The sequence below is a fragment of the Mastomys coucha genome, unplaced genomic scaffold (genome assembly GCF_008632895.1).
Source record: "Mastomys coucha isolate ucsf_1 unplaced genomic scaffold, UCSF_Mcou_1 pScaffold7, whole genome shotgun sequence".
Taxonomy (NCBI): domain Eukaryota; kingdom Metazoa; phylum Chordata; class Mammalia; order Rodentia; family Muridae; genus Mastomys; species Mastomys coucha.
Window position 1 is genome coordinate 28609555 of NW_022196913.1, and position 27383 is coordinate 28636937.

Genomic DNA, 27383 nt, shown 5'->3' on the forward strand with positions numbered 1-27383 from the left:
GCATTCATCTCAGAGAAAGAGTAACTTATAAAGTCCTCTTCTTCAAACTTGATACAATAGTTACTAACGTCAAGCAAAGCATTCAGTCTCACTCTTTGTTGTTCTCTTACAAGTCACCTCCAAATTTAATTGTCTACATTTCTTTTGGCTGTATAAATACTTTTGAAATAATGTAAGCTGTTCTGAAAACCATAGTATAGTGTAAAAACATGAAATAAACAATACTGAGATAGGAAAAACAAGATTTCAAGACCATTATGTTGTGTACAGCAAGACACTGTCATGAACAAACAAGCTGAAAATGTATATGGATTGTACAATATTGGACCTATTTCTCCAATTACCAAATTAGAGAGACCATTGAATGACAGTCCTCATATTTTTGGATTTCAATCGATTAGGTATGTTGGTAATATTAATTTTCACATAAGATATTAAGAAAATTGTTACTTCCTATTGTTTTTGTTGTAATAGGTGGAATTAGGTTTGTGTGGGTTTGTTGAAAGATTACCTTCTTGCTTCTTCTTGGGTGTAGTTTTGCTCCTTATGTTGGTATTTTTCATCTATTATCCTTTGTAGGATTGGATTTGTGGAAAGATATTGTATAAATTTAATTTTGTCATGGAATATCTTGTTTTCTCCATCAATTGAGAGTTTTGCTGGGTATAGTAGCTTGGGCTGGCATTTGTGTTCTTGTAGGGTCTGTATGACATCTACCCAGGATCTTCTAGCTTTCATAGTCTCTGGTGAGAAATCTGCTGTAATTCTGGTAGGTCTGCCTTTATATGTTACTTGACCTCTTTCCTTTACTGCTTTTAAAATCTTTGTTTAGTGCATTTGGTGTTTTTATTATTTTGTGACGGGAGGAATTTCTTTTCTGGTCCAATCTATTTGGAGTTCTGTAGGCTTCTTGTATGTTCATGGGCATCTCTTTCTTTAGGTTAGGGAAGTTTTCTTCTATAATTTTGTTGAAGATATTTACTGGCCCATTACCTTGGGAGTCTTCACTCTCTTCTATACCTATTATCCTTAGGTTTGATCTTCTCATTGCATCCTGAATTTCCTGAATGTTTTGGGTTAGGAGCTTTTTGCTTTTTGCATTTTCTTTGACTGTTGTTTCAATGTTTTCAATGTGTCTTCTGCCCCTGAGATTCTCTCTTCTATCTCTTGTATTCTGTTGGTGATGTTTGCATCTGTGACTCCTGATTTCTTTCCTAGGTTTTCTATCTCCAGGATTGTCTTTCCTTCTAATTTCTTTATTGTTTCTATTTCAATTTTATGATTCTGGATGGTTTTGTTCATTTCCTTCACCTGTTTGATTGTGTTTTCTTGTAGTTTGTTGAGGGATTTTTATGTTTCCTCTTTAAGGGCTTCTAGCTCTTTACCTATGTTCTCCTGTATTTCTTTGAGGGTGCTATTTATGTCTTTTTTTTTAAAGATTTATTTATTATATGTAACCACACTGTAGCTGCCTTCAGACACCCCAGAAGAAGGCATGAGATCTCATAATAGATGGTTTTGAGTCACCATGTGATTGCTAGGATCTGAACTCAGGACCTTTGGAAGAGCAGTCCATGCTCTTAACTGCTGAGCCATCTCTCCAGCCTGCCTACCCCCCCTCCTTTTTTGTCTTTCTTAAAGTCCTGTATCATCATCATGAGAAGTGATTTTAGATCTGAATCTTGCTTTTCCGGTGTAATGGTGTGTCCAGGACTTGCTATGGTGGGAGAATTGGGTTCTGATGCTGCCAAGTAACCTTGGTTTGTGTTGCTTATATTCTTACTCTTGCCTTGCCTCATCTGGTTATCTGTAGTGCTACCTGTCCTTACTAAATCTGACTGGAGCCTGTCCTTCCTGTGATCCTGGCTGTGAGCCTGTCAGAACTCCTCAGAGTCAAGTTGTCTCTGTGATCCTGTGATTCTGGGTTTCTGTGATCCTGGGCTTGTTAGAACACCTAAGAGTGGAGCTTCCTCTGTCTGGTGTTTTAGGACTGCCTGCAGAGTTTGTGCCTAAGGTCTGCTCAGGGCGCCAGCCTAGACAGACCAGAAGGAACCCGAGCCACTGGGCTAGCGGAGTTCCTGTGCACCTGGGTCCTGCTGGTCCCAGTTACTCCGGTGTTGGGACAGATGTTGTGTCCTCCTCACCTCTGATCCTGGGTATGATAGAGCACCTGGGAGTGGAGCTTCCTCTGGGTGTTGTGGAACTGGCTGTGGAGCTTGCACTCAAGGTCTGCTCAGGGCACCAGACTAGACAGACCGGACCATGACACTCTTAATACAGTATGTTGGGCTGTGTCCATAACACTCTTGGGACATGCATGGCCCCCAGGCAAGAGCTGTGACAGGGCTGCATGGTGTACTGTATTGCTAAGCTATGTTCACTAGACTAGAGATATTTCATTCATTTGACTTATAGTTTCAGCTCATACATGGTTTATCAAGGTGTAAACTGCCCCACCCCCTTTAGACTCAGGCTGAGCGCCTCGCTGTGCTCCCTCTCCCACTGGATCGTGGCCCACAGACCCTAGGCTTGGCAGGAGGCGCCTCGGCTTTGGCGAGGAGTGGAGTGGGCAGCCAGGCCACCGCGTGGCGACGGAGCGGGCAGAGCCGGCGCTGGCCCCTGGCCCCTGCGCCCTGCGCGCCCCGGCCGCTGGCAGGAGCGGCTTGTCCGGCACCCCCGTATCTGGGCAACAAGATCAGCCTCATCTCCAAGGCGCAGATCCGCTATGAGGGCGGATCTCTACACCATCGACACTGACAATTCCACCGTGGCGTTTGCCAAAGTGAGGTCTTTTGTACTGAAGACCGTCCCACAGACAGGCCTGCTCCCTCAAGATAGGAAATTTATGAGTACATCAAAGATATTACTGTGTGCGAACCTCCAAAGGCTCAGCACCCGCTCCCTCAGGACCCTGCTATTGTTCAGTCCTCCCTGGGCTCTGCCTCCGCCTCGCCCTTCCAGCCCATGTGCCTTACAGCCCCTTCAGAGGGATGCCACTGTATGGCCAGCTGGCAGCCAGCTCCCTGCTCAGCCAGCAGTATGCTGCTTCCTTAGGTCTAGGAGCTGGGTTCCCATCTACCCCAGTCGGCAAGAGCCCCATGGTGGAACAGGCTGTCCAGACTAGTTCTGTTGATAACTTGAATGCTAAGAAACTGCTGTCCAGCAAGTTTCTCAGCGACACAGCTCAATGGTCGCCAGGCTCAGCCAAGCAGCAAGCTTGCCAGCGATGTAGTCCAGCAGCCACCCGTGCACACTCAAGGTGAGTGATGAGAACAGAAGACCTTCATGGTGGCAGTCAGGCAATCGGAGAACAAGAAATTGTTCCAGAGGGCAAAACGGTCCAACTAATGTTAAGGAAAACACAATCAAGTTTGAAGGGGACTTTGATTTTGAGAGTGCAAATGCCCAGTTCAACCGAGAGGAGCTTGATAAAGAGTTTAAAAAGAAACTGAATTTTAAAGAAGACAAAGCTGAAAAGGGGGAAGAGAAGGACCCAACTGTGATGACCCAGAGTGGAGAGACTCCGGCTGAGGGGGATCTTCTGGGGCCCAACTGTTACTATGACAAATCCAAGTCCTTCTCTGACAACATCCCTTCTGAACTCAAAACAAGTTCTAGGCGGACAACATGGGCTGAAGAGAGGAAGCTGAACACTGAGACTTTCGGAGTGTCAGGGAGGTTCCTTCGTAGCCGCAGTTCACGAGGTGGATTCCAAGGAGGCAGAGGAGATGGGACCACACGGTGCAACCCCACTTCCCACCGAGCTGGGACTGGCCCGGTATAAGGGTGCAGTACAAGGTCCTAAAGAGGCAAAGGTGCTGCTCTGAAGATAAGGACAGAAGGAAACGCTACAGTCAGCAGGAGAAGTGAACCTTCTTTACCAGACTGGAAACCCTCATACTGTTACTTAGTTTTGGACTTAACCTAACTTGGACATGATCTGAGAGTTAGAACCACTTGTTTTTTGAGAAGTATTTGTAGGTGACCTCTGAAGGTGTCTTGACCTACATTTCTTTCTTGGTTCCACACAGCCTAATAGTAAGGTTTTGGTATTTTGCAAAAAGGTTTCTATAGATCACTTTGTAACTTTTTTTTTTTAATGACAGCTTTGACTCTTAAAATGGAACCAAATTTTACTTGGCATGTATGGTGTCCAAATGTGTCTCTGCAACCCATCTGCCCCCTGGTGCTGCTGGCTTGGTACCCCAACTGCTAAAAGTGGGAAGTCTCAGGAGCCAGGAAAGGCCAGCACAGGGTGAGCCAGTCATACGGAGTGGGAGGGCCAGGGCAGGGACGGGGTGGCGGGCATTTCATGGATCATGTTGTGTAATGAACCAATGATGGTCAATGCTGGGGGCTAACAGGATGAGTGGAGTAGTGGGAAAGGCCTGAGTGTCGTGTAGAACCTGCCTGCCTCCCACAGGCACTGAGGCATAGTGTTGAAACCCTAGGCAAGCTCACATGGTATACCGGACCTTGTCCTTGTCAGCCTCTTAAGTGTTCTCACTCACTTTGAAATGAGCCAGTCTTTTTTTTTTTCCATTTTCAAAGTCACTGTCCTTATTTCCTTGATTGTAAATAGTTATGTTTATTTTAAAGGTGATGGGGGGAGGGTGGGGACATAAATTTGTTGCATGAGTAAATGTGTCAGATCTTCTGTATAAGCATGCATCCTCTCACAGGGCACTTTGTTGAAAATAAGCCCCTAGATAACCAAAACCCCTTCAAAATAGCTGCAAAGCTTTAGTTCTGTATTGATGAAGTCACCTCGTAAAAGCTTGGCTTTATTTTTGTAGGACTTCAGAGCCGAGAGTAGAACATAGCATTGGGGCTACTGTTGGGGTAATGCAAACTAAATAAACATTGAACTCTTCAAGTGTAAAAAAAAAAGTGTCAAACCACCATGAGTTGAAGACCACTTACATTTCATCTACCTTTTCATAGTTACAGGCTTCTTATTTGGCTGTTTGGTGATGCGGATTGAACCCAGGGCTTCTTACATTCTAGGCAAATGCTCTCCCACCAAGCCACATCCCCAACCTGGGAGTACAGATTATTATATACTGATTTCCTGATTCCAAATCCATATTGTTTTGCTCAGCTTGTCTTTTTTTTTTTTCTGCCTTGAATTTGCTTTTCTTTTTCTAGGTTCCCAAGGTGAAAACTTGTGTCTTGTGGTTTCTATTGCTGTGATAAAATGTCATGGCTAAAATCAATCTGGTGGGGAAAGGGTTGATTTTAGCTCACATATACAGGTCCATGGCTGAGGGAATTCATGGCAAGAGTGTAAGCAGGGATGTGGGATGGCAAGGAAGTGAATGTAGAAATAACAAAGGGAGTCTTGAATGGAAGTGCGTTGTTTACATGGGCAGAAGCATGCCAAGGATCAATGTCTCAGACCCACAGGACGTTGGCAGTGCCTTCCTCCTGGGTCATGCTCAGGTATGAGAAAGCCTTCCTCTGGTCCAAGGGTGAATGTTGACAGTGTGTATAACTAATTATTTATTCCAAACAGCTAAAGCTTAACAAAGCTGGCAAAAACAGAGAGATCAGAGAGTCAGTTGCTGTCAGTCTAAGTAGACCTTAGGAATTCATAAACCTTATTTATCAAATATATTTTGCTACTTATCTTGCTTACTTATCAGAAGCCTGTTATTGAACACAGTTAGTGAAGACCTAAGTGGTTGCACATATATCTCCAGGTCAGTTCTGTTAACCTGAGTTTTAAAACCTTAGGAATTTACAAACCTTAATCAAATATACTTTATTTATATGTTGTTTTTTTTTTAATCTAAAACTTTTACTCTCAGGACAAAAAACATCACACAGAGGCTTAGCCTAACCCAAAACATCACACAGAGGCTTAGCCTAACCCAAAACATCATACAGAGGCTTAGCCTAATCCAAACATCTTAGAGACCGTACTGCTGTCTTCTTAGTCTAAAAGCAGACACTATGATGAGCAGAGGGCTTAGTAGGACTACGAAGATTTATGTGTACCACCTCTGTTGGCATATACTACATGGTCATCTTAATCACGATGGTGGTAAAGTTACATGGCATTGGCTCTCTTCAACCTAGTAAAGATGACTGCCAGCCACATGGTTGCTTCCATCCTGATTAAGTCATCAGTCAAGATGGAGACAAGCCACATGTTTGATATTTAAAAACATCTATCTTACTAAACAAGAGTTGAATCCAAGTTTATATGTATATACACACACACATATATATATATACGTACATATGTGTGTGTGTATGTATGCTGTAGCAGATTTATAGTATGCTGAAACAAATTAAGATTACATATGTATAGACTTTTTTTTTAACCATTAGCTTTTTTGCTACAAGGTTTTTTGTTTTTGTTTTTTGTTTTGTTTTGTTTTGTTTTTTTCAAGACAGGGTTTCTCTGTGTAGCCCTGGCTGTCCTGGAACTCACTCTGTAGACCAGGCTGGCCTCGAACTTAGAAATCCACCTGCCTCTGCTTCCCAAGCTGGGATTAAAGGTGTGTGCCACCACCGCCCGGCACTACTACAAGTTTTAAGCTAGTGTTTGTTACAGATTTTATAAATTTTTAATCATACCCAATGAACTTGCAAATCCTGAGATAAGAGTTTACACAATAGTCTTAGGAGGCTTTTCTGAGAGCTGAGAGCAAAGAAATCCTAGAAATAAAAGACTTTTCAAGAGTGGGTAGAAGAAAAGCTTAACAATAAGAGACTTTTGAGAGTGTGGAGCCGAGGAAGTTCAGATATGAGGGATTTGGGGAATCATTTGTTTGTGCAGTGGCAGAAGTTGTAACAGTCTGGAAGAATTTGTAAATAGAGTATGTCATGCTTTGGCCATTGAACTGTAGTGAAGCCAAGCCCATTTGCAGAAGAACAGCAAAGCTTTGATGAAATCTCTGAGTTAGAGCAGGAAAAGAGATTAGATAAGTAGGAAAAGAGTCACAAAGTGGGAACTCCACCCAAGGGAGGATTCCAATCTTGTAGAGACTCATAAGAGAGCTGTGGAAAGCTACAAGGCTCCAGTGAACCAATGGGAGGGACAAAGGCAGAGCAGGCAGCTTCTAGGTGCAGGTAAGAAAGCTCCAGGAGGGAATTGAGAACATGTGTGTGTGTGGGGGGGGGGAGAAAATGGGGGAGGGAGAAGGGAAGTGTCCCGGTGATGAGAATTATAATATGGGGCATCCCTAAGTGGATTGAGAGACCTGTCAGAGAAAAATGTCCCAAATACTAAAGGAGAGGTGTCTTTCTATGTGATGGGGACCCAGGAGACAAGAGGAGCTTCCCAGCACACTGGTGTGCTTTTTATTAAGCTCCAGGGAGCCAACAGAGACAAAGCAGGCAGCGCTGGGGTGGTATTTCCCCATTAGACAAAGAGAGAGCAGGTAGAGGGAGAAGCAGAGCCATTCCATGTAATGGGTGCCCAGGATAGCATAGCAGGCTTCAGGACCCTGAGAAGGCCAAACTGAGGTGCCCAGAATCACAGTGAAGAAGCATACCAGGTAGAGGGAAGAAGCAGGCTCTAGAATTTGGAGTCTACATTGGTAGGTGGCAGAACTTGGCAGAAACAATCAAATTAGTGGCATGGTTTGACTAGGAGAGGCCAGGCCCCCTCGGAAAGAGATAAACTGAGGACGTGACCATTTAAAGATATGGTTGAGGGGAAAGGTTTTTTGATTGTTTGGTTATTTTTTTGTTTTTTTGTTTTTGTTTTTGCTTGTTTATTTGTTTTGTTTTGTTTTGGTGCAGATATGAGGGAAAGTACAGCAAGAAGCACCTGGAAGAGTCCAGGGCAAAGAAAGAAAGTAGTATACCATGGCCTGTGGATTGGACCAATCCATGAGATGAAAGGATGGCAGAGAGCAAGAGAAGAAGACAGAGAGTGCAGGCAAAGGAGACCAAGAGATAGGAGCAAGAGAGAGGGGACCGAGAGAAAACGCAAGAGAAATAGTAAGATTCCAAGGCAATAAGAAGCTGGGGAGGGATGCCCATGAGTCTGAGAAGTTTAGGGCATATATCTGTAGGTTGGTACACTTGGGATAGAGAGGCACGAGAGTCAGAAGTTCAAGGCTGTCACCACCTACGTAATGATTTTGAGACCAGAATGGGCTCCATAAGACCCTATCACAGAAACAAGCTTGTGCGCTGGAACACCCACACTTTATTTTACCGTTTGGTGCTAGGATGAGCTGCAGTTCATTGCACTTGCTTTTTTTCACTGGGTAATACAGCCGCACTCCAATACAGAATGTGGGTTTTGTGATCCCGTTCACCTGAAGATCTGTTTTCCTGTGTATCTGAAGATGGTTTTCCTGTGTGCTTTTAACCACTGTATAGGCGTGGCGCCTGTGCATGCTCTTAACTCAGTGCTAGCTCTTTACACTATAAGAAAACAGTAGAAGGATTCACAAGGTTTAGATTGGACTCCTTCCAACCATATTCACTTAAAAAGATGTCTCTGAAATAATGCCTTGTCTGCTGTGAACAGAATTGAGAGAAGTTGAAGACTGATGTGACAGTGGACCTCTACTGTAAGACTTGACCTAGAGCTGTGCTCTCATCTGTTCAGAACGGGAAGTAGCTTGACTTCTTCACCCTGCCACCCCCACCTCCACCCGCACCCCTGATTCTTTTTTATCTTCTGGCTTAAGACATTTACAGACTGAAAGTGAAATCAACCCAGTACACTCGAGCTCATTTTTAAAGGCAACACGAGGAGAGGAGATAATTTGGGCCACTTTAAGCTTGGAGTAAAAGATACAAATAAGCCCACACATACCCAGATTTTTGCATCACAGATATGAAAAAAAAAAGATTTATTTTGAAAACTCTCTGCATGCAACTCTGATGTTGTTAGGATTCATAGAGAGCCTGCTGAGGAGCCGTGGTGAAGTTGGATGGTGTTCTGATACCTCACTGCAGCTGAAGTTTTCTGTAAATCACTCAAACTTAGGGCCTGAGAGATTTATGTTGTTAAATAGCTAACTGATGAGCACAGCATGGGAAGCAGTCAGCTAAATGGTTCAAGAAGAAAAACAAACTAAAGGCAGAGCTCTGAAAGTGAACACGTGTAGGCGAGCAGGTGGCGCACCAGGTGCTGGTTTTGGTACTCTGAATGGTGAGGGTCCGGCCAAGTAGTCAGGGATGGATCCAGAAGGTTTGGCCAAGCAGGGGCGAGTTCTAGCTGAACCTGTAGGCTGATGGTGATCCTGCAGGACTTGAACTCCCTGTAGGGCAGAGGGGTGTCCAGGTGTAAAAGAGAAGCCAGAGAAAGCTGAACTGAAGACCCAGGCTTTGAAAAGAGGTGGGGGTGGGGAGAGGAAACTATCAACGGAAATAGTGAATTTGGGTAAACATTCACTCTCCACACAGTCTAAAGCCATCCTCGCCTTCCTGGTGTGAGCCACAGAAGTAGAAGGAACACCAGCAACTGCTTTGCAATACCCTGGAGCTGGCCGATGATGGACAGGCAAGTGAGAAAGGGCTCAGTTCTGTATGAAAGCAGAGTGCACATTTGCATGGAAAGGTAGGGAAGAAAGGCACTACCTACTGGGGTGGGGGGAGAGGCACTGAGCCTGGGTTGTGGGAGATGCTTCAGACAAAAAGGGACGTTTTCAGCTGTCATTTCGGAATGTGTATTCCTTCAAACCTAACAGGGTGCATGCTCCTTTAGTAATGCCTGTCTTTTCCTAGCAGGAAACAGACAGCTGAGACCCTGTTGTCCTTGTCTCCTGCTGAAGTTGCCAACCTCAAGGACGGAATCAATTTTTTTCGAAATAAGACTACTGGGAAAGAGTACATTTTATACAAGGAGAAGGACCACATAAAGGCATGCAAGAACCTGTGCAAGCACCAAGGAGGCCTGTTCATGAAAGACATCGAGGAGTTAGACGGAAGGTACCCTGGGCCCTTTGCTCTCTTGCCAGTGACCCTGTTTGCAGTTAGATTTGACAGGAAGAGTGCTCGCCCTAGACATTTTAAATGATCCAGTCAGCAAATTGCTTCTAGTAAGTTTTCCTCTTGTTTCATTGGGACAGTTTCCTGGCTTCAAAATTATGTTTTGCTTAGATGTCCTTTCTCTTCTCTCTTTCTAAGAACTCTAAGTTAGCTTGACAATTCTAGCTAGTAGGAGTAGGAACACATACATGAGGTATTGCATTCATTCTTCTAGTAGTCCTTTTTCCAGGACACGCATGCATATGCACATGTGCACACCACACACTCACTCTCACACACACACGCACGTGGGCGCATGCACACACAAACACAAGAGACAGACAGACAGACAGATTAGACAGAGAGTGCTTACTAAAAAGCCAATAGATTTTTTTTCTGTCAGTCTAGCTACGCTTAGAGGTGAGACAGAGCTCCAGCTGTCTCCCCTATACAATGGTGGTTCTGATTATTTTTTCTAAGAGCCTATGCCTTTGCCAGCCTTCATCCCCATATATGTGTGTCCTCTGGCAGCAGCAATGTTAAGACGGAGTTGTTTGGCTTTGGGGAACTACCTGGCACAGCTCAAGAGAATTCTTGGGCATCTGCTGGGTCAGTGTCAGTCACCTCATGAATGTTGTATCCTACCCTTTAGAGTCCTCTGAAGCCTGACCTGGTCTACTTGGGTTGAGTCCTTGGGTGTTGGGCCTTGTCATCCCTTTGTGTGATCTTACCTGTGGCCTTGTACAGACAGTTCAGTGACAGAGGGAGCTGAGGGATTCTCCAAGAATGCTCCACTATCATTGTGCAGAGGACAATCCCCAAATCTAGAATATTCTCACAACTACCCATAGACTTGTTTGATTACAGATACAGTTCCACATCCTAGTTGACTTTCCAGTGTGACTCTCTGTTACACCTATAGCCAGAAACTGCAGATAATATTCAATTTTGGATGTTGGCATCTTCCTAGGGAATAGGGCAGGGGACCTCACCTCCTCCATCTCTGGTACATTCTTGCAGGATTCAGGGTAGATAGAGGTTTAGTTCTCCCACTGATTATCTTTGGGAGACATTGAGTTTCCTGTCTTTGTATATGTAGCTAACCACTGAGGAGGGCGTTAAAGCTAAACGGGCTCTCTCCTCCTTGCCTGCCTGCCTCACTACTCACAAGCTCTGGAGTAATCTGGAACAAGTTCATAATCTTTCTCAGCCTCAGTCTGCTCACCTATAAGATGAATATGTCACCTACTTTGTCAGAATTCTGAGAGAGTAAACCATTTGCTCTTGAAGCATGAGGACCCATGTTCAGATTCAGAGCACTTATGTAAAAGGCCAGGCACTGTGGTGCGTGCCTGCAATTCTCACCTTTGGAGAGGCAGAGGCAGGAGGATTCCTGGGCTTCCTGGCCAACCAGTCTAGCTTAATATCAGTGAGCTTCAGGTTCAGAGAGAGATACTGTCTCTCAGAGCAAATGGAAGAAATGAGGAAGGAGTAACTGCCTATGACAGATATGTTAGGATAGAGGGTATGATGCAAGTTGCTTTTCTAGTTCTAATTCTGTCATGGATATTGTGGTTTGGGTAGTGGATAAATGCATACAGTATGTTCAGTCCTGAAAGTCTCAAATTTAAAAGTGAAGCTTCATATTCCATTCTGAATGTTAACCTAACCCTAACTATAAGTTTATTAAGTTGTACAATTTGGGTCTCGATAATTTTGATGTGTAATGTTTTTTATTTTCAAGCTGTGTGTTTTTTTTTTAAATAAGGATTATTGAAAATAAATTTCAGAAAAAGAAAAAAGTAAATGGAAAAGAAATTGAGAAAGACTCCTGAGTGACTTTTTGCTCACATGCATATGCATATATTCACTCGCACACACACACACACACATACACACACACACAAAGAAGGCCCACTCACTAAAAATCTACACAAAATGTTTAAAAGAATATCACCATAGCATATGATGAGCAGCCAATGAATGTTCACTGCTGTTACTATTCACATGGGGCCATGAACTTCCTGTGGTCTGTACACACAGATTATTTGGAAGAACGGATTGTTTTTGCAATCAGGTCGCTCACCTAAATATAGTAAGTTCCTCACCACAGACCAACCATTCTTGCCTTACGCAAAGCCTTAAGGTGGTTAATCTGAGTTTTGGTTTGCCAGCACCCTAGCTCTGGTGTGTGTGTGTGTGTGTGTGTGTGTGTGTGTGTGTGTGTGTGTGTTCGCGCGCGCCGGCATGCGCATGCACATGGCTGAATGTTGACAGAGGAGGATATCTTTCTGAATCCCACTCCACCCTCCACCTTACATTTTAAGCATCTCTCACTGAAGCTGGACCTCATTAATTAACTAGGGATCCTTCCGTGTCCACATCCCCAGTGCCTGTTCTAGATGCATGCTGCTACTCCAAGCATTTTACAGGAATTCAGGGGTTCAGACTCTGGTTCTCATGCTTGCATGACAAACCTGTCACCCACTGAGCCATCCCCAGCCTACAAACCTCTTCTCTTTGCTGCGCTCACAGGGGAAGCTGGGCACTCTCCGCTTTATTCTCTGTGGAGCTCACCACACAGTAGTGAACCTGCATGCCTGCGAAGGCTCCCATTTGCCTCTCTGCCTTCCACTCTTCTCCTGGAGCCTCTGTACTGTTGCCAATCTTAGAAGAGCATCTTTCTCAGGGTACAGTCAAGCATAATCCATTCCTTCCTGCTATCCAGTTTTCTTTCTGACACATAACCAGGATCTTAGAAGCTGTACATCTCATGTTCTTAAGTCTAATGCTCTCATAACTTCCATGTGTGGAAGGGGCCCACCCTTTCCACCTCTCTTGTCTCCTATTTCTTTCCCACACCCTCCTGTCTCCTGTCCCTCTATCTTCTCCTGTCCTACACCTGTCCCCTCCCAGTGCCCTCTGATTAAGCTGCTATGCAACCACACTTGGTTCTATCAGCTTACCCTCTTGGGTTCTAGAATATTCTACAATTCCATCTGGAATGCCCCATCCTGATTTTTAGAGGTAGTTTCCCACTCATTCCTTAGAAAGGGAGAAGCTACAAAGTAATTATTCATAAATCAAACTGTGGGCTATGCTTTCTTGCTGACCTATAAAGGACATTTAAAGATTCTGGATACAACAAAGCTTGGAAATGGTAGCATGATATATTTTATATGTTTTCTTTTCTTTCTTCCTTTTTTTTTAAAAATGATGCTTCTAGTAAGAGCCATTTCTTAGTTAAAAAAAATTCCTTGCCTCTTAAAACAAAACCAACATCAAACAGAAATTTATAAAGATAAGAAAAGAAATGGTTTGTACCCTACTTCTGAATGAGCACCCCCAGGTGTACCCTATTTCCAGTTAAGCACTCCCAGATCTGGCAAGCTTTATCTTCTGGGGAGATGATAGGGAGCTGGTCATGGGAGCTCACGCCTATGACCCCAGTACTCGGGAGACTGAGATAGGGGTTTCTGTTTGTCTGGGACCAGTTTGCCCTACAAAGTAAAATTCTGACTGAAAAACTAAACAGAGCTGGCAGCAGTGAACCTTGAATGGTGTTGCATACCTGTAAACAAAGACCTGAGAGGCAGTAGGGAGATGAGGAGGTCATGGTTAGTCTCAGCTACATATTAAGGCCAAGGCTAGCCTGGGCTACATGAGATCTTACCTCAAAAAAGTTGAAGAGAGCAAGAAGGAAGGAATGTAGGAAGGAAGGAAGGAGGGGAGGGAGGGAGGAAGTTTAAGCAAATATCAAAAATTATACAGTACCTCCTTTAAAGTTTCCTGTTGGTTGTATATATTCTGAAATTGAGTTAAATTAATAAATAGAAATGTAGAACATTCACCTAAATATGTACAGATAAAAAAATAATTTTAGTACATGTTTAAAATTGTGGGAGATGTGCATTTGAAAATATACTCACTTTTAGCAGGGCATGATAGCACATGCCTTTGATTCCAGAATTCAGGAAGCAGAGGTAGGTGGATCTCTGTGAGTTCAAAGCCAACCTGGTCTACAAAGAGAGTTCCAGAACAGCCAGTGCTACACAGAGAAACCTTGTCTTGAAAAGAGTCAAAAAGAAAGAAAGGAAGGAAGGAAGAAAGAAAGAAAGAAGGAAGGAAAGAAAGAAAGAAAAAGAAAGAAAACATTCTCTATACTCACTTTGTCTGAAATTCATATTTATCTGAGTATATTATATGTGATCTGGTAATCATACTCTTAAACCTTAAACTTTTGGGGATATGAAACCAGTTAAACAGTAGAAGTGAGGACTGAGGAGAGATAAGTCATACATACACATGACCACATTCTCTCTGAACCTCACTTAGCTGCTGTGAGAATATCACTCTTGTGTCTTTGTGGATAAGCGCTGTCTTCAGGAAGCGCGGGTCCCCACCAGTGGCCTGCTTATCACATGTGTATAAGCATTGCTTTACCACTGGCCATCCTCCTCTTCCCCTAAAGCTGGTGTAGGAATAGCCTCGTTTCAAGCTGACTCCACCCACGCACGCTCCCTGACCAGGAGGAGTTACCCTGAAGTCCATTCTCTAACACACATCGTTGTGTGTTACAGACTTGCTCTTCGCATTTAACGACATTGCTTGGTAATTAGCCCCCATTTCCTTGGCTCCCCCCCCCCCATCACCTCTTCATAGGTTTTCTTTCATGTATTTTGAGTTCCATGGATTGCTTTGACTTCTGAGTCATGAGATGCCGTCACACTCAGCAGCGCTAATTTTTTTTTCACTGTGTCGTACAGCTGACTCTCATTTCCCCCCAGGTCTGTTAAATGCACAAAGCACAACTGGAAGTTAGACGTGAGCACCATGAAATATACCAACCCTCCAGGGAGCTTCTGTCAAGATGAGCTTGGTAAACACTCATCCGTGCTTTCTGCCACAGTGGGGGAAGGGGTGGGGACGGGGTCTTTGGAAGCTTTGTCCTAATGGCTTCCACTCCAAGTTTCAGATCGGTTCTGATTTTAAACTGTTAGACTTACGTGATTGATTGATTGATTGATTGAGGCAAGGTCTTCCTTCTCATGCTTACTGATCATTTGCATTTCATCTTTGGAAAATTGCCTGTTCCTCTCACTAGCTCATTTATAGATTGGATAGCTCGATTTCTCATTGTTTAGCTCTTTTAGTTCTTTGTATAGTCTAGATGCTACAGTTCTGCCAGATGGAGCATGAGCAGATATCTTCGCCTAGTCTCTGGGCTATCTTCACCCAATCGCTTCACTTGCCATGCAGAAGCTTGTTAATGCCACGAGTATTTGTCAGTTGTTGGTGCTGTTTCCTGACAGGCTGCAGGCCTGTTCATACACTTCTTAGAGGTGCCTGTCTGCATTTGGAACTCTTTTTTTTTCCCTGACTTTTTCTTATGATTTATTTAAGAAGCTGGCATGAGGCTTACTGCTCTTATCCAAGTAACAAGTAAACTGAGGCTCAGTGACATCAGGCAACCTGCTTCAGGTCACAGAGGAGGTAAACTCGGATCTGGAAACAAACACCTTCAGCGGCAGTGGTGGTTTCAGCAATCTCTGACACTCCTGGGCACACTCTTCCTCCTTCCTCCATGTAGCTTCAAATAAAAATTCCTTTGATGTGTCCACAGAAACATCTGGATGTTGCCACCTAAGGCATTGACTACATAAATATGGGAATGACTGTTAGGTTTAACACATTGATAAGAAAAAGTCGTTAACCTCAAAGAACTTTCCATTTCCAGTCAGTAGAATGTGAGATAAAATGCCCCACCCCTTCAGAGGGGCCCTTGGAGTATACCTGAGAGCTTAGCCAGAAACCAGGACTGTGGCTTTGAATTTGTCACTTCAGCCTTCCTGGCCAAACTTCCCTCCTTATAAGATGGGGGTGTGCTGAATGCTATTTGTGGGCTCTTTCATTGAGAATGTTTTGTGATTCTACAAACCTTGAACTAATATATAAGATGGACAGTTTAAAACTATTACTGCCGGCTGGTCCGAAGGTAGTGAGTTATCTCAATTGATTGTTCATGGTCAGTTACAGATTGAACTCCTGTTCTACACTTCCCCCTTCTCACTACTGCACTTGACTAGTCTAAAACAACAACAACAACAACAACAACAACAACAACAGCAAAACCGCTGGACAGTGGTGGCGCATGCCTTTAATCCCAGCACTTGGGAGGCAGAGACAGGTGGATTTCTCTCTCCTACTCCTTCCCCTAGTGTTTTCACTGTTTCAGATCCCGCACTAAGGTATTTGATCCTTTTGGGTTAATTTTCATTAAGGTAAGAGGGTGATCTGGTTTTACTCTTGTACATGTGGTTATCCAGTTGACCAGAACCGTTTCCTGGAGAGGTTTTCTTTTCTCTAATGTCTGTTTTGGCGTCTTCGTCCAAAACTGAAATACCTCTATCTAGGTGTGTTTATATGAGCTCTTCACTCTGATCCAGTTACCTATGTGTTTGTTTTTCTTTTTTTTTTTTTTACCTAGCTTTATGAAAGATTTGTACTACTTTTGTTAAATTAATTCACACGTAATCTTGCCGGGAGCTTTGCCCAAATACTGGGTCCTCTCTGAGGCAGCCAATCGGACGGAGCGTTGGTGGGGGCAAGACTTGGTCTTGGTCTTGTGAGTGTAAAAGTTGCTTAGTATGAATAATATTTATTCTCCTTGATTCTTAGTTATTCTGGGGCCAGAAGCCAATGGCTTCAAGAAAAACGGCACCTGTTGCTTATTACTAAATAACGTTTACCTGTCTTGACTCTAAGTTACTCTGAGGCCAAAAGCCGATGACTTCAGGCTGGCCAGGCAAGAAAGCTTGAAGCACTTAACTTTTATTGAACCAGGAGAAGAGAGAGTCATGCTCACAAAAGAAAAAACTTTTACACAAGCAAATATGCATAAACACAATACATTTATATACACACTAATACATACATATTTATTTTCACATACTTTTTTGGGGGGCCAACAATCTGTCTCATCAACCTACATACTTATACACACACCTATACTTATATATATGATATACATTATATATAAGTATATATAATAAAATATATGACATATATATGATCTATATATAAAATTGTGGATAGGGTAAAAGCAAAATCACCAGTGCTTAAGGAACTTACTCATTCTGGATGAAAAAAAAACCTTCAACTTTTATTGCATAGACAGAGAAAGAGCTGCTAACCTTTCATTGCTAAATGAATTTAAAAACCTGTCTCGTTATAAGAAAAGCCTGCCTGCTGCTTTCTGCTCTCTCTATGGCTCCATCTCCTTAGTCTCTTCTCTTCTCTCCTCAGCCCTGCTACATTCTGATATTTTCTGCTGTCTCTTCCATTTCTATTTTGCTTTTCCTCTATTCTCCTTCTACATCCTCAGATCTGCTCTCTTCTTTGTCTCTCCTCATCTGTCCAGCCCCTCATCTCTATAATGCTTCTATCCTTTTCTTCTTCACCTACTTAATTCATCATTCCTAGTTTTTTGTATCTTTTCAGGAGAATAGATCACATGGTATTCCAAGCATCCTTTTTTCAAGAGTTCACACAAGTTCAAACATAAATTCAAATTATAAATTGAACAAGACGTTAAAACAAAGATGTTTACATGTATTTCCATTAAGACTGGTTATAGAACTAAACATTCATTATATGCTATTAGCTCCACAGGTTCATTGCGAGTTCAAAACTATAATTCTTAGATCAAAGATAACATTGAAGTTTGTATAGATAAACCCAGTCAACATTTTGTCTTCTGTCCTTGCACTTACAATAAAATGTTCATCCCCAGGCCTTTAGTTAATACTTTTACAGCTTAAAGGTATGTATTCCTAAGTTATAAATCTCATGACACCTGAAGACTGGCAGGATCCTAATTGCAGTTTTCATATTGAAGAGGGTTTTTATCATTTGCATATGTTTAGAAATTCTGTAAAATTGTTATTAGGAATTAAGAAGTCATCTATTCTCTATATAGCATTGCTATAAAAGAGTGCATCTTCACTGATTTGCAGAAAATGTGCCCAATAGGGTGGGCTAATCCCACGGATTGTTATATCAATTTAATAATGACAGGGAAGGCATATCAATGGCAAGAATCAGTCAATAGACAAAGTCCCTTGAGTCTTGCCTCCAAGCTCATTCGTCGCAGTTCATGGTGAACCATCAGGAAATCACCTGCAGCCTTCAGCCTCTCTTAGATGGCTCCTGGCATATTTTATTCATTTTGATCATCTTATAAATGTAACTTTAAGATTGCTCATTGTTACATATAGAAATGTTAACTTTCATACTGATCATGGATCTACAACCTTCCTGAACTCACTTATTAATTCTATAGTTTTCTTGTTAGATGTATTAGATGTTTTGTATTTAGGATCATGTTCTCTATGAATATAGATAGCTTAATTTCTTTCTAGTTTGTATGTCTTTTATTTCATTTTCTTGCATAGTTGCTTTATCTCAGACCTCCAAGCAGAAGTGGCAAGAGAAATCCTCCTTAGTCAGTCTCTGCTCTGCTCTCACAGTGGCAGCAGCTGGGTTTTCTCAGCCGGCCTTTTTCAGGTTGAGGACCTGCTTTTGCTAGTCTGTCTCCTAACAGTATCTTCTAACTCATAAAAGGACACTGTATTTTGTCAAATATCTTTTTTGTATCCATTGAGATGCTCTCATATATTTCCCACATTTCTTCTGTGAATGTGTTGTAGTCCATTGGTCTTTTGAATACCAAATCATCAGTCCATTTTTCAAATATTGAAGCAGTCTGGTATGAAGCCCACTTGGTCATGTGTGATTCTGTTTCAAACCAACGAGGTCTTGATACCAAAACCAGACGAACACACTGCAAGAAAAGAAAATCAAAGACCAATATTTTTATGAATGTAGGTATAAAAATCATTTACAAAATGGTATCATCATTTACAAAATAGTATCAAATACAACTTATGAATGAGAGTGAAAAGAGAATTAAATAAAATGAGAAAATGCTTGCATGGACAAAATATGATGAATTAAGAAGTAGGAAGGACACAAAAACTATTTTCACTTGTGAGACTATCATTCATTCATTCATTCATTTATTTCTCCTCAGTGTGAATGGCATTGACATCTACTTACTGGAATGTATGGGCTTTTTTCTCCCAGAAACAGTATGTGGACATTCTTATAATCTCCTCACTACACAGGACATGATTAGGCTCTTACGTTCGTTTCATTTTGGGTATTAATTACTTCTCCTCGTTGTTTCTGTTTACATTTGTTGGTCAAATGTGATGTTAATGTGTTGATAATTAGCATTTAGCACAGTGTGTTTGATAACTTGTTTTTGCTGTTAGAATTTTTTTTCAGTTTATTTTTTATCTATTTCAGTTTTCTGAGGGAATTGCTTCTATAGCTGTTCAATTCACAAGTCTTTTTTTAAAGCTATTTTCACGTCTATTGTCTTGATTTGGTGGCTTTCTTTTGTATTATCAATCAACCAGAAAACTCAGTAAACCAACTGCCATTTCACCGATTATTAGCCCAACAGTTTACACTTTCCTCATGACACCTACAGCCATTGCGTCACTACAATCCACCTGCCTGTCCTAATGCCAATCATGCTGGTAATTGTAACTTTCTGGCATGCTTTTGCTCCATTTCTTTCCTATTCTTTTTAAATAAGGATTTTAAGGAGGGGTCGGTTGTAGTACATGCTTATAATCCCAGCACTTGGGAGACTGAGGCAGGAGTGCCATGGATTCCAAACTTGCTTGGCTAACATCTGATTAGCCAGGACTACACAGCAAGGTCCTGGTTCAAAATGGGGCAGGGGAAGGCTTCAGGGAATATCATTTGATCGTTTTTCCTGAGATCAGAATAGGGATAACAGTTTCTCTGTACTTTATTTATAGAAACCAAGTTGACAAACTTCACATTCAATTTTACTAAGTGGGTGGATTATCCTTGTGTAAAGAGTACAAAGGCTTTTGTGGAAATGCCTTCCAAGCAATTGCTAAGATTTACAGCCTCCACTTTGTCGGTCTTCTCTTAAGAGAGAAAAAATAAGAGGAAGGAAACTTCTTTAGTGGGTGTCGGAGCACCCATGTCAGGGTCTCCCATGATGTGTAACCTCACTTTCCTATCAGCCTCTCTTCATTGGCTTGCTTGTGCTATAATAAACATTCTTCTTAAGGTTATTCATTCCTGGAAGGAGGCATAATTACCACAGTAAAGCTACTATTTTTTTTTCAGTGTCTGCTTAGTTGATTCTGTGGGCCATGTTCTCCTGGTATTCTCTACCCTCTGGCTCCTACAAGAGGATGAATTCAACTCCTGATCCCCAGGCTTTGAGCTCCCGAGTACTAGGATTGCAGGCCTGGCTGAGCCACGAAACATACCCTGATGTGGAATAGATACTGTTTTCTGAGATTGCAAAGATCTGTCTCAGGTCTCATAAGGCTCAGTCTGGAAAGACCATAGGTGTCTTAGAGAAAAAAATATGTATGATGATCAGGGCTTCAGGGGAAAATGTGGAGCAGTAGAGTGTTGGAAAGATGTTAGACCACTGTGGCTGAGGAACACTGTTTGGCCTGACCTGTTTGGATGATTAATGGGCACGAGGGTGTAGCTGGAGATGAGCAGGCCTTGATGACAACTAAATGTGCATTTTTTTTTGAGTGAATAAAGAACATTTTGAATGTTTGCAATGCAAAACAGAATAGAATTGGCTCAGCCAGCAAAGATCTGCTGCCAGATCTTCAAAGCTCATGTAATAGAAACTGGGCATGGTAATGTATACCTGTGATTCTAGAAAAGGGGAGGAGGAAACCAGAGGATCCCTCAGAGCTCACTGGTCACTCTGGCTAGCCCTCTTGGTGAATTTTTAGGTCAAATAAAAGACCTTGTCTTAATGAGATGGGAGAACAGCCAAAGTTAACCTCTGGCCTCCTCATGCACACACACCATGTGTACATGTATGTTCATCTGCCCTCCACACACACATGTACTCAGAGAAATATGTATACATACACCCAAAAGACATAATGATAAGCAAGTCTTTTTTTTAGCATTACTGAGACAAATTCTAAATTGTATTTTTTTAAAATTTAGTTTCCAACAGTTCCTTTGATAGAAGTTATCTCAAAGTAGTGTGAATACTACTCGTTTTGAAATGAAGATTGTTTGTTTGTGAATTTTGTGGGAGTGGGTGGCATTGGGCAGAGGCCCATCTCAACAGACGGCGAGACAACTGTCATTGGGAATTGTTTAATTACTTTTCTTATTGTTGTGACCAAATTCCTGACAAGGAACACCTTAGGCAAGGAGAGGTTTATTTTGACTCATGGTTGGATTGGACATGTAACAGATATTTGTGAATTGTAAGCTTTCCTAGGCTGGCATACCTCTGCGTGACATCATGCACCATGCTGACTGCCTGTGTCCTATTTCGTTTGTGTCTGTCAGACATCTCATGGTTCACATCTAGCTTGAATGGCTTGAAACTGCTTCCTAGTTATACTTCTTTTGGCTTTTGTTGTCAGGCTAGGAGCTCCTTCCCACACAGCCTCCCAGAACCCCGACCTTCTCTCTTTCACTGGTTTCATCACAGTACCTGTGTTAAGCATATCGGAGATCTCTTGGGTTGCTTAAGCGTGGCATGAACAAATGAGCCACGGCGGCGCTGTTGCCTTGGTAGCTGCTGTGCGCTCAGTGCATATTCGCTTCTGCTGTGTGTGGTTTTGACCTGTGTTTTGACTATGTGTTTGTAGTTTGGTAGCATATTTTCAAAGATGTCATTTTTTTCACGTGCTCAGATTTATGTCCCTTTGGTTCTAGTTGTCGAAATGGATGAAAACAATGGGCTTTCCCTTGTAGAACTGAATCCTCCTAACCCCTGGGACTCTGATGCCAGGGCTCCTGAAGAATTAGCTTTTGGGGAAGTACAGGTAAGGAAACATCAATGTTATAATATTCTTAATAACAAAATGAAACTAAGATGTCACTCATACATATATTTGCATATCTTTACAATTATATTCATATATACCTAGAGATTATATATGCCATATACTATAGTATATATGGATATGGATATGATGTATATTGGAAGTATATGTATGTGTATGTGTATATTTATATTGGAAGAAGTTCAGAGAATATTTTTATTGCCTGAACATTTGTGGATAAGATAGAATGTCAGTCAGTGCTTTGATGATAGAATACTTGAAGCAGAGAACTTTATGAAGGTTTCACTCATAGTTTGAGAACTTCAAGAGCATGGTGTTTGTATGTGCCAAGCTCTAGTGAGTTCTTCAGGGTAGACAGACACACAATGGCAGGAGTGTGCATGAAAGTATCCTGTCATACATGCAGAGCAATGACTGGAGAGAGGTGCCAGTCCTCTCATGAAAACTCACTCTCGAGGGAACTGGCAGTTAGTTCCTGAGATTCTGTGACCCTGGAAGAGCTATATTGATCTCTTCTAGAAGCTCTGCCAATAATGAATTAATTACCTTATATTAGGCTCCATCTCTCAAAGACCCAAGCACTCTCAGCATGCCCACACTGGGCACCAAGTTTCAAACACATGAACCTTTGGGGGGAATAAACTGCATTCCCACTGCAGCAGATAACACGTTCTATAACTTTGCCTTCATCCTGAGATCTTCATGAATCTTTTACACAATTTCTATCCTCAGAGCACATTCCTCTAAGGAAAACACCTCAGAAGTTTGGGGAAGATGAAAAAGCAAAATTAAATATATATTTTTTTCTGTATGATTAGTAAGTTCTGTACATTTGGGCAGGGGTTTATTTATTCTTTGTTTTCTTTGAAACAAATGAAACTCCACTCAGAACAGGAATAATAACAATTCACTTGTTTTCTGGCTGTTCCTGGCTCTTCACACTAGATTCCTTCCTGTTGCCGTATCTCTGCTCCTCTGTGTATTCTTTATCTGTGGATGTGCCAGGCATGAGGGTGAGGGGAGGCGGAGGAATAGATTTGGAATTTCCCTACCTATGCCTCTCTGGAAATCATTGTTGATACCCATTCTCTTGGCATCCTACAGGATGAGTAAATGGGTAACGTAGAGCCCAGCTAGCCTGACTTTATTCCAGTCTGCCCAGCTGTGCCAACTCACCAAACTAATTAGGAATCATATAATCAATACCCCTCAAAGTCACACTGGCATGCTAAGTCCCCCAATGCTTGTGCTAACATTGCTCACTGCTAACCACGTTGGAGCTGGTTTAAAGAGAGTAAATAAAATCTGGTGCACTGTTGACTTGACATGGAGCACCAGGCACTAAAGTCCATGTCTGACAGTCTGTAGAGGGTGTTGTGTTCTGTCAGTGTGCATCTGCCATTGTAGTTGAGCCAGAGCTGGCCTGACCTTGTCAGAGAAACAGCCTGAGCCTTGCACTCCATTGCTGCTGACCAAGCCATAACAGAAATCTCACTCTATTCTAACAGATAACATATCTCACTCATGCCTGTATGGACCTCAAGTTGGGAGACAAGCGGATGGTGTTTGACCCTTGGTTAACGGGCCCTGCTTTTGCCCGAGGATGGTGGCTGCTGCATGAGCCTCCAACTGACTGGCTGGAGAGGCTGTGCAAAGCAGACCTCATTTACATCAGCCACATGCACTCAGACCACCTGAGGTAAAGAAGTCACATGCCCAACTCCTAAGATAGCAATGGCTGAACTACAGGCATCAAGGGGATCTTTTGGCTTGTTGCTTTGTTTCTTAGACAGGATCTTATGAAGTTCAGGCTGTATGAAGCTCACTATATAGCTGAGGATGAGAACTCCTACCTGATGGCTATACTGCCACTTCTAAATACTGGGATTATAGACATGTGCCACTATGCTCTGCTTATAAAACATTTTTAGATGCTTCTGCACTCTGACTTGCACCATTAGGACTATGAAAAAGAAGAAAAAATAAATTAAAATTTTGTATGTGTGCCTCAATTCTAATTTCCAAAATGCTTCCACAGTGTATATCGACAGGAATGAGGAGGGAGCCATTATGGAAAGCAGGGTGCTTATAACTTCTCACAGATTTTTGCTCTCTGTTCATGAACAGGCACAGGCATAAAGCTTATCAGAGTAGCCTCGTTTTTGTTCAAAATTTATAGCACAAACCAACGCATACATACACACACACACATGCACATACACACACACACATTGTAAAAGGTCAGTGATATCAGCATTTGAAAAGCTGAGGCAGGAGGATTAAGAATTCAATGCCAGTGTGGGCTACATAACAACACTGTCTCAAAATTAACAGACAGGTACTTTTAAAATAAAGGACCAACTGAGTATTATGGGTTTTAAACATATGTTGAACCCCACTTACCACTGCCCTTGGAACACAGAGGAGTACCACAGGGAGAGTAGGAACTAATATCCCAATACAAGGTACAAGGTACAAGGGAGAGTAGGAACTAATATCCCAATACAAGGTACAAGGTACAAGGGAGAGTAGGAACTAATATCCCAATAAAACTTTAGTGATGGATATAATTCCCATGGATCATAAAATATTATTACCTTTATCTTATTATATCAGGCTGTATATAGAAGCAGGGAGTAGGCCAAGTCTAATTCATGCACTGTTTTGCCAAACCCTGCTTTTTTATTGTTTATTGAGGATGGCGCCTTGCTATGCAACCAGGCTTATCTGGGTCTTCCTGTCTTAGCCTCCCACGTGCTAAGATTACCATCCCTTACACCCATGTCCTGCTTTACTTTTTCCCCTTTTATAAATGTATTCTTCTCTTATACAATATATCCTAACTACAGCCTCCCCTCCCTCCACTACTAGTCCCCAGCACCCGCCCCCTCCTCTGACCCTGCAGATCCGCTGCTCCTCTGTTTCCCTTAAGATAAAAACAGTCCTCCTAGGATATCAACTGAACATGGCATAACAAGATGGAATAAGATGAGGCACAGATCCTCAAGTCTAGACAAGACAACACAGTAGGAGGAAAGGGCTCCCAAGGACAGCCAAAAGAGTCAGAGACACCCCGACTCCCACTGTTAGGAGTCCTACAAGAACACAATGCTACATGACCATGATAGAGATATGCAGAGGACCTAACTGCGTGACTGCTGTTTCTGTCTCCATGAGCCCCTATGAACCCTGCTTAGTTGATTTGGTAAGCCATATTCTCCCTGTGTCCTCGACCCCATGAGCTCCTACAAACCTTTCTCCCTCTTCCTCTGTAGGGCTCCCCTAGCCTCGCCTAATGTTTGGCTATGGGTCTCTGCATCTGTTCCCATCAGCTGCTGGAGGAAGCCTCTAGGATGACGATTTGGGTAGGCATCAATCTATGAGCGTAGCAGAGTATCACTAAGAAACTCTCTCTTTCTCTCTCTCTCTCTCTCTCTCTCTCTCTCTCTCTCTCTCTCTCTCTCTCTCTCTCTCTCTCTCTCTCTCTCTCTCTCTCTCTCTCTCTCTCTCTTTTCCAGTTATGTTTGGTTCTACCCTGAGTCTCTGGACCATCCTGTTTCAGGTACCTAACCAGTATGGGACTCAAGTTAGACCACTCCTACCAGCTCTGAGCCACCATTGCCCCCAGTACATCTTACAGGAAGGACAGGTTTTAGGTCTAAGGTTTTGTGGCTGGGTTTGTATCCCAGTCCAATAACTGGAACTCTTTCCTATTTACAGAAGATGACAGGTTCAAGCTTTATATCCTTGCTAGGGTCACCCTCATAGGTTCCAGAAAGTTTCTACTGTACTAGGTTTCTATACTGCCTCCCAAACACCCCCAATTCCAGTTGCCTTTTCCTGTAATCTCTTCTTCCATCCCTACCTCCCTCAGTCCACCTGCAAAACCTATTCTATTTACCCTTCCCAGGGAGACCATGTGTCCCCACCGAAAGACCAGTTGAAGACCAGTGTCAGGGTCTCCTGATCAAAGTTGTTACACACTAAGGACAGGGTCATAACACACCCAATGTGAAACATTTTATGAGTGTTTGCCACTGAAAAGCTGCTAAGACTTGTGAGTTTTACATTCCATCCATCTCCTTGGCAAACCCCTTTTAATTATGTTCTTTCTGAGTCACTTAATAACTACCCATGCCATTTACCCTGATCCTACTGTCTGACCTTTACTTTAGTTAAACTTCTCTGAATTATAAAAGTGAGAGGAAAAACAGTGTGGTGGAGTGAATAGGGTTCAAAGAAATGTTATTTTATAACATCTACTTAGTGTCGTTATATGATATTAGCAGATAATAAGAATGATCAGTTAGATGGTAACATTAGATACTTTCCTGTAATGATAAAACACTGTGACCAAAGCAACTTATAAGAGAAAGAATTTATTTGGGCTTATATTCCCAGAGCATTAGAGTTTATCGTGGGGTGGGGTGGAGGAGGGATGACTGTCAAGGTGCTTATTGAACTAGGAGCATGAGCAAAGAGGATGCCCCCCTGACATACTTCCCAAATGGCTACCAACCATGGACCAAGTACTCAAATGCAGAAAAGACAAGCTGGCTGCAGTGTGCCTTTAATCCCAGCACTCGGGAGGCAGAGGCAGGCAAATGAATCTCTGTAAGTTCAAGGCCAGCCTGGTCTATGGAGTGAGTTCCAGGACATCCAGAGCTGTTACACAGAGGAACCCTGCCTCAAACAAGCAATCAAGCAAACAAACAAACAGAAAACAATAACAAAAAAACAGTAAATATCTCTTTGGAGTCATTTTTCCCTAATTCTCTTTATGATACAAGATGTGTTTTCTGAACTCAGAGATTAAAGTCAAGTCAAAAGAATCCTGGAATTTTTACATCTTTTGCTTAGAGGATGAAACCTGCTTCCTCCCTATTTCCTCTCCCTGCCTCACAAGCTCTGCTTTTTCACGTGGTTCTTCACAGCATGGGAATGCTAGATTAGTACAGCTGATGCATGCTGACATGCAAATTCACAGCTGATGCATGCTGACATGCAAATTCACAGCTGATGCATGCTGACATGCAAATTTACAGCTGATGCATGCTGACATGCAAATTTTGTTTGTGCTTACAGCAACATATTTCACTTCGTATGATAGTCTGATGCTTTTATGTGTTTGTCTGTAGATTACGGATATTATAGTGTCATGGCCAGACACTAGTCTGATTCTAAAACTAGAAAGTAACCATGTTAAAATTAGAAACTAACTTCTAATGGAAGCAGTGCTGGGTTTGGTCAGAAAAAAACAAAGTTTTAACACCAATTTATTGTTTGTATTATTTGTGCATTTATGAACATGTTTTCTCATCTATGAAAACAAAAAATCCTCAGGGTATATACTAAGACCCAAACCGCAGGGCATGGTGCCTCACGCCTGTAATACTAATTGTCGAAAGGCTGAGTTAGGAGGAGTTTTAAGAACTCTAGGTCAGCTTGGCTATACAAAGAGACCCTATCTCAAAGACAAAACGAAACAAAAAA

At 42.3% G+C, this 27383-nt stretch overlaps 1 protein-coding gene and 1 pseudogene across 12 annotated transcripts in view; both read left to right on the plus strand.

Moving 5' to 3' along the window:
* LOC116081601 (cytidine monophosphate-N-acetylneuraminic acid hydroxylase) overlaps positions 1-27383 on the plus strand; it is a 107258-nt gene that overhangs the window by 31612 nt on the left and 48263 nt on the right. For 4 of the 12 annotated variants that reach the window (XM_031358140.1, XM_031358134.1, XM_031358144.1 and 1 more), the window contains exons 2-6: positions 9379-9532; positions 9700-9903; positions 14730-14821; positions 21760-21869; positions 23399-23589. In XM_031358140.1, the coding sequence (XP_031214000.1) occupies positions 9465-9532; positions 9700-9903; positions 14730-14821; positions 21760-21869; positions 23399-23589 (665 nt within the window). In that variant the 5' untranslated portion in view covers positions 9379-9464. Of the gene's footprint in view, positions 1-6678; positions 7081-7381; positions 7551-7755; positions 7957-8514; positions 8538-9378; positions 9533-9699; positions 9904-14729; positions 14822-21759; positions 21870-23398; positions 23590-27383 lie in introns of those variants that run through there. The other 8 variants (XM_031358137.1, XM_031358136.1, XM_031358135.1 and 5 more) reach the window with 8 other exon arrangements.
* On the plus strand, positions 2154-4057 carry LOC116081603 (annotated as a pseudogene).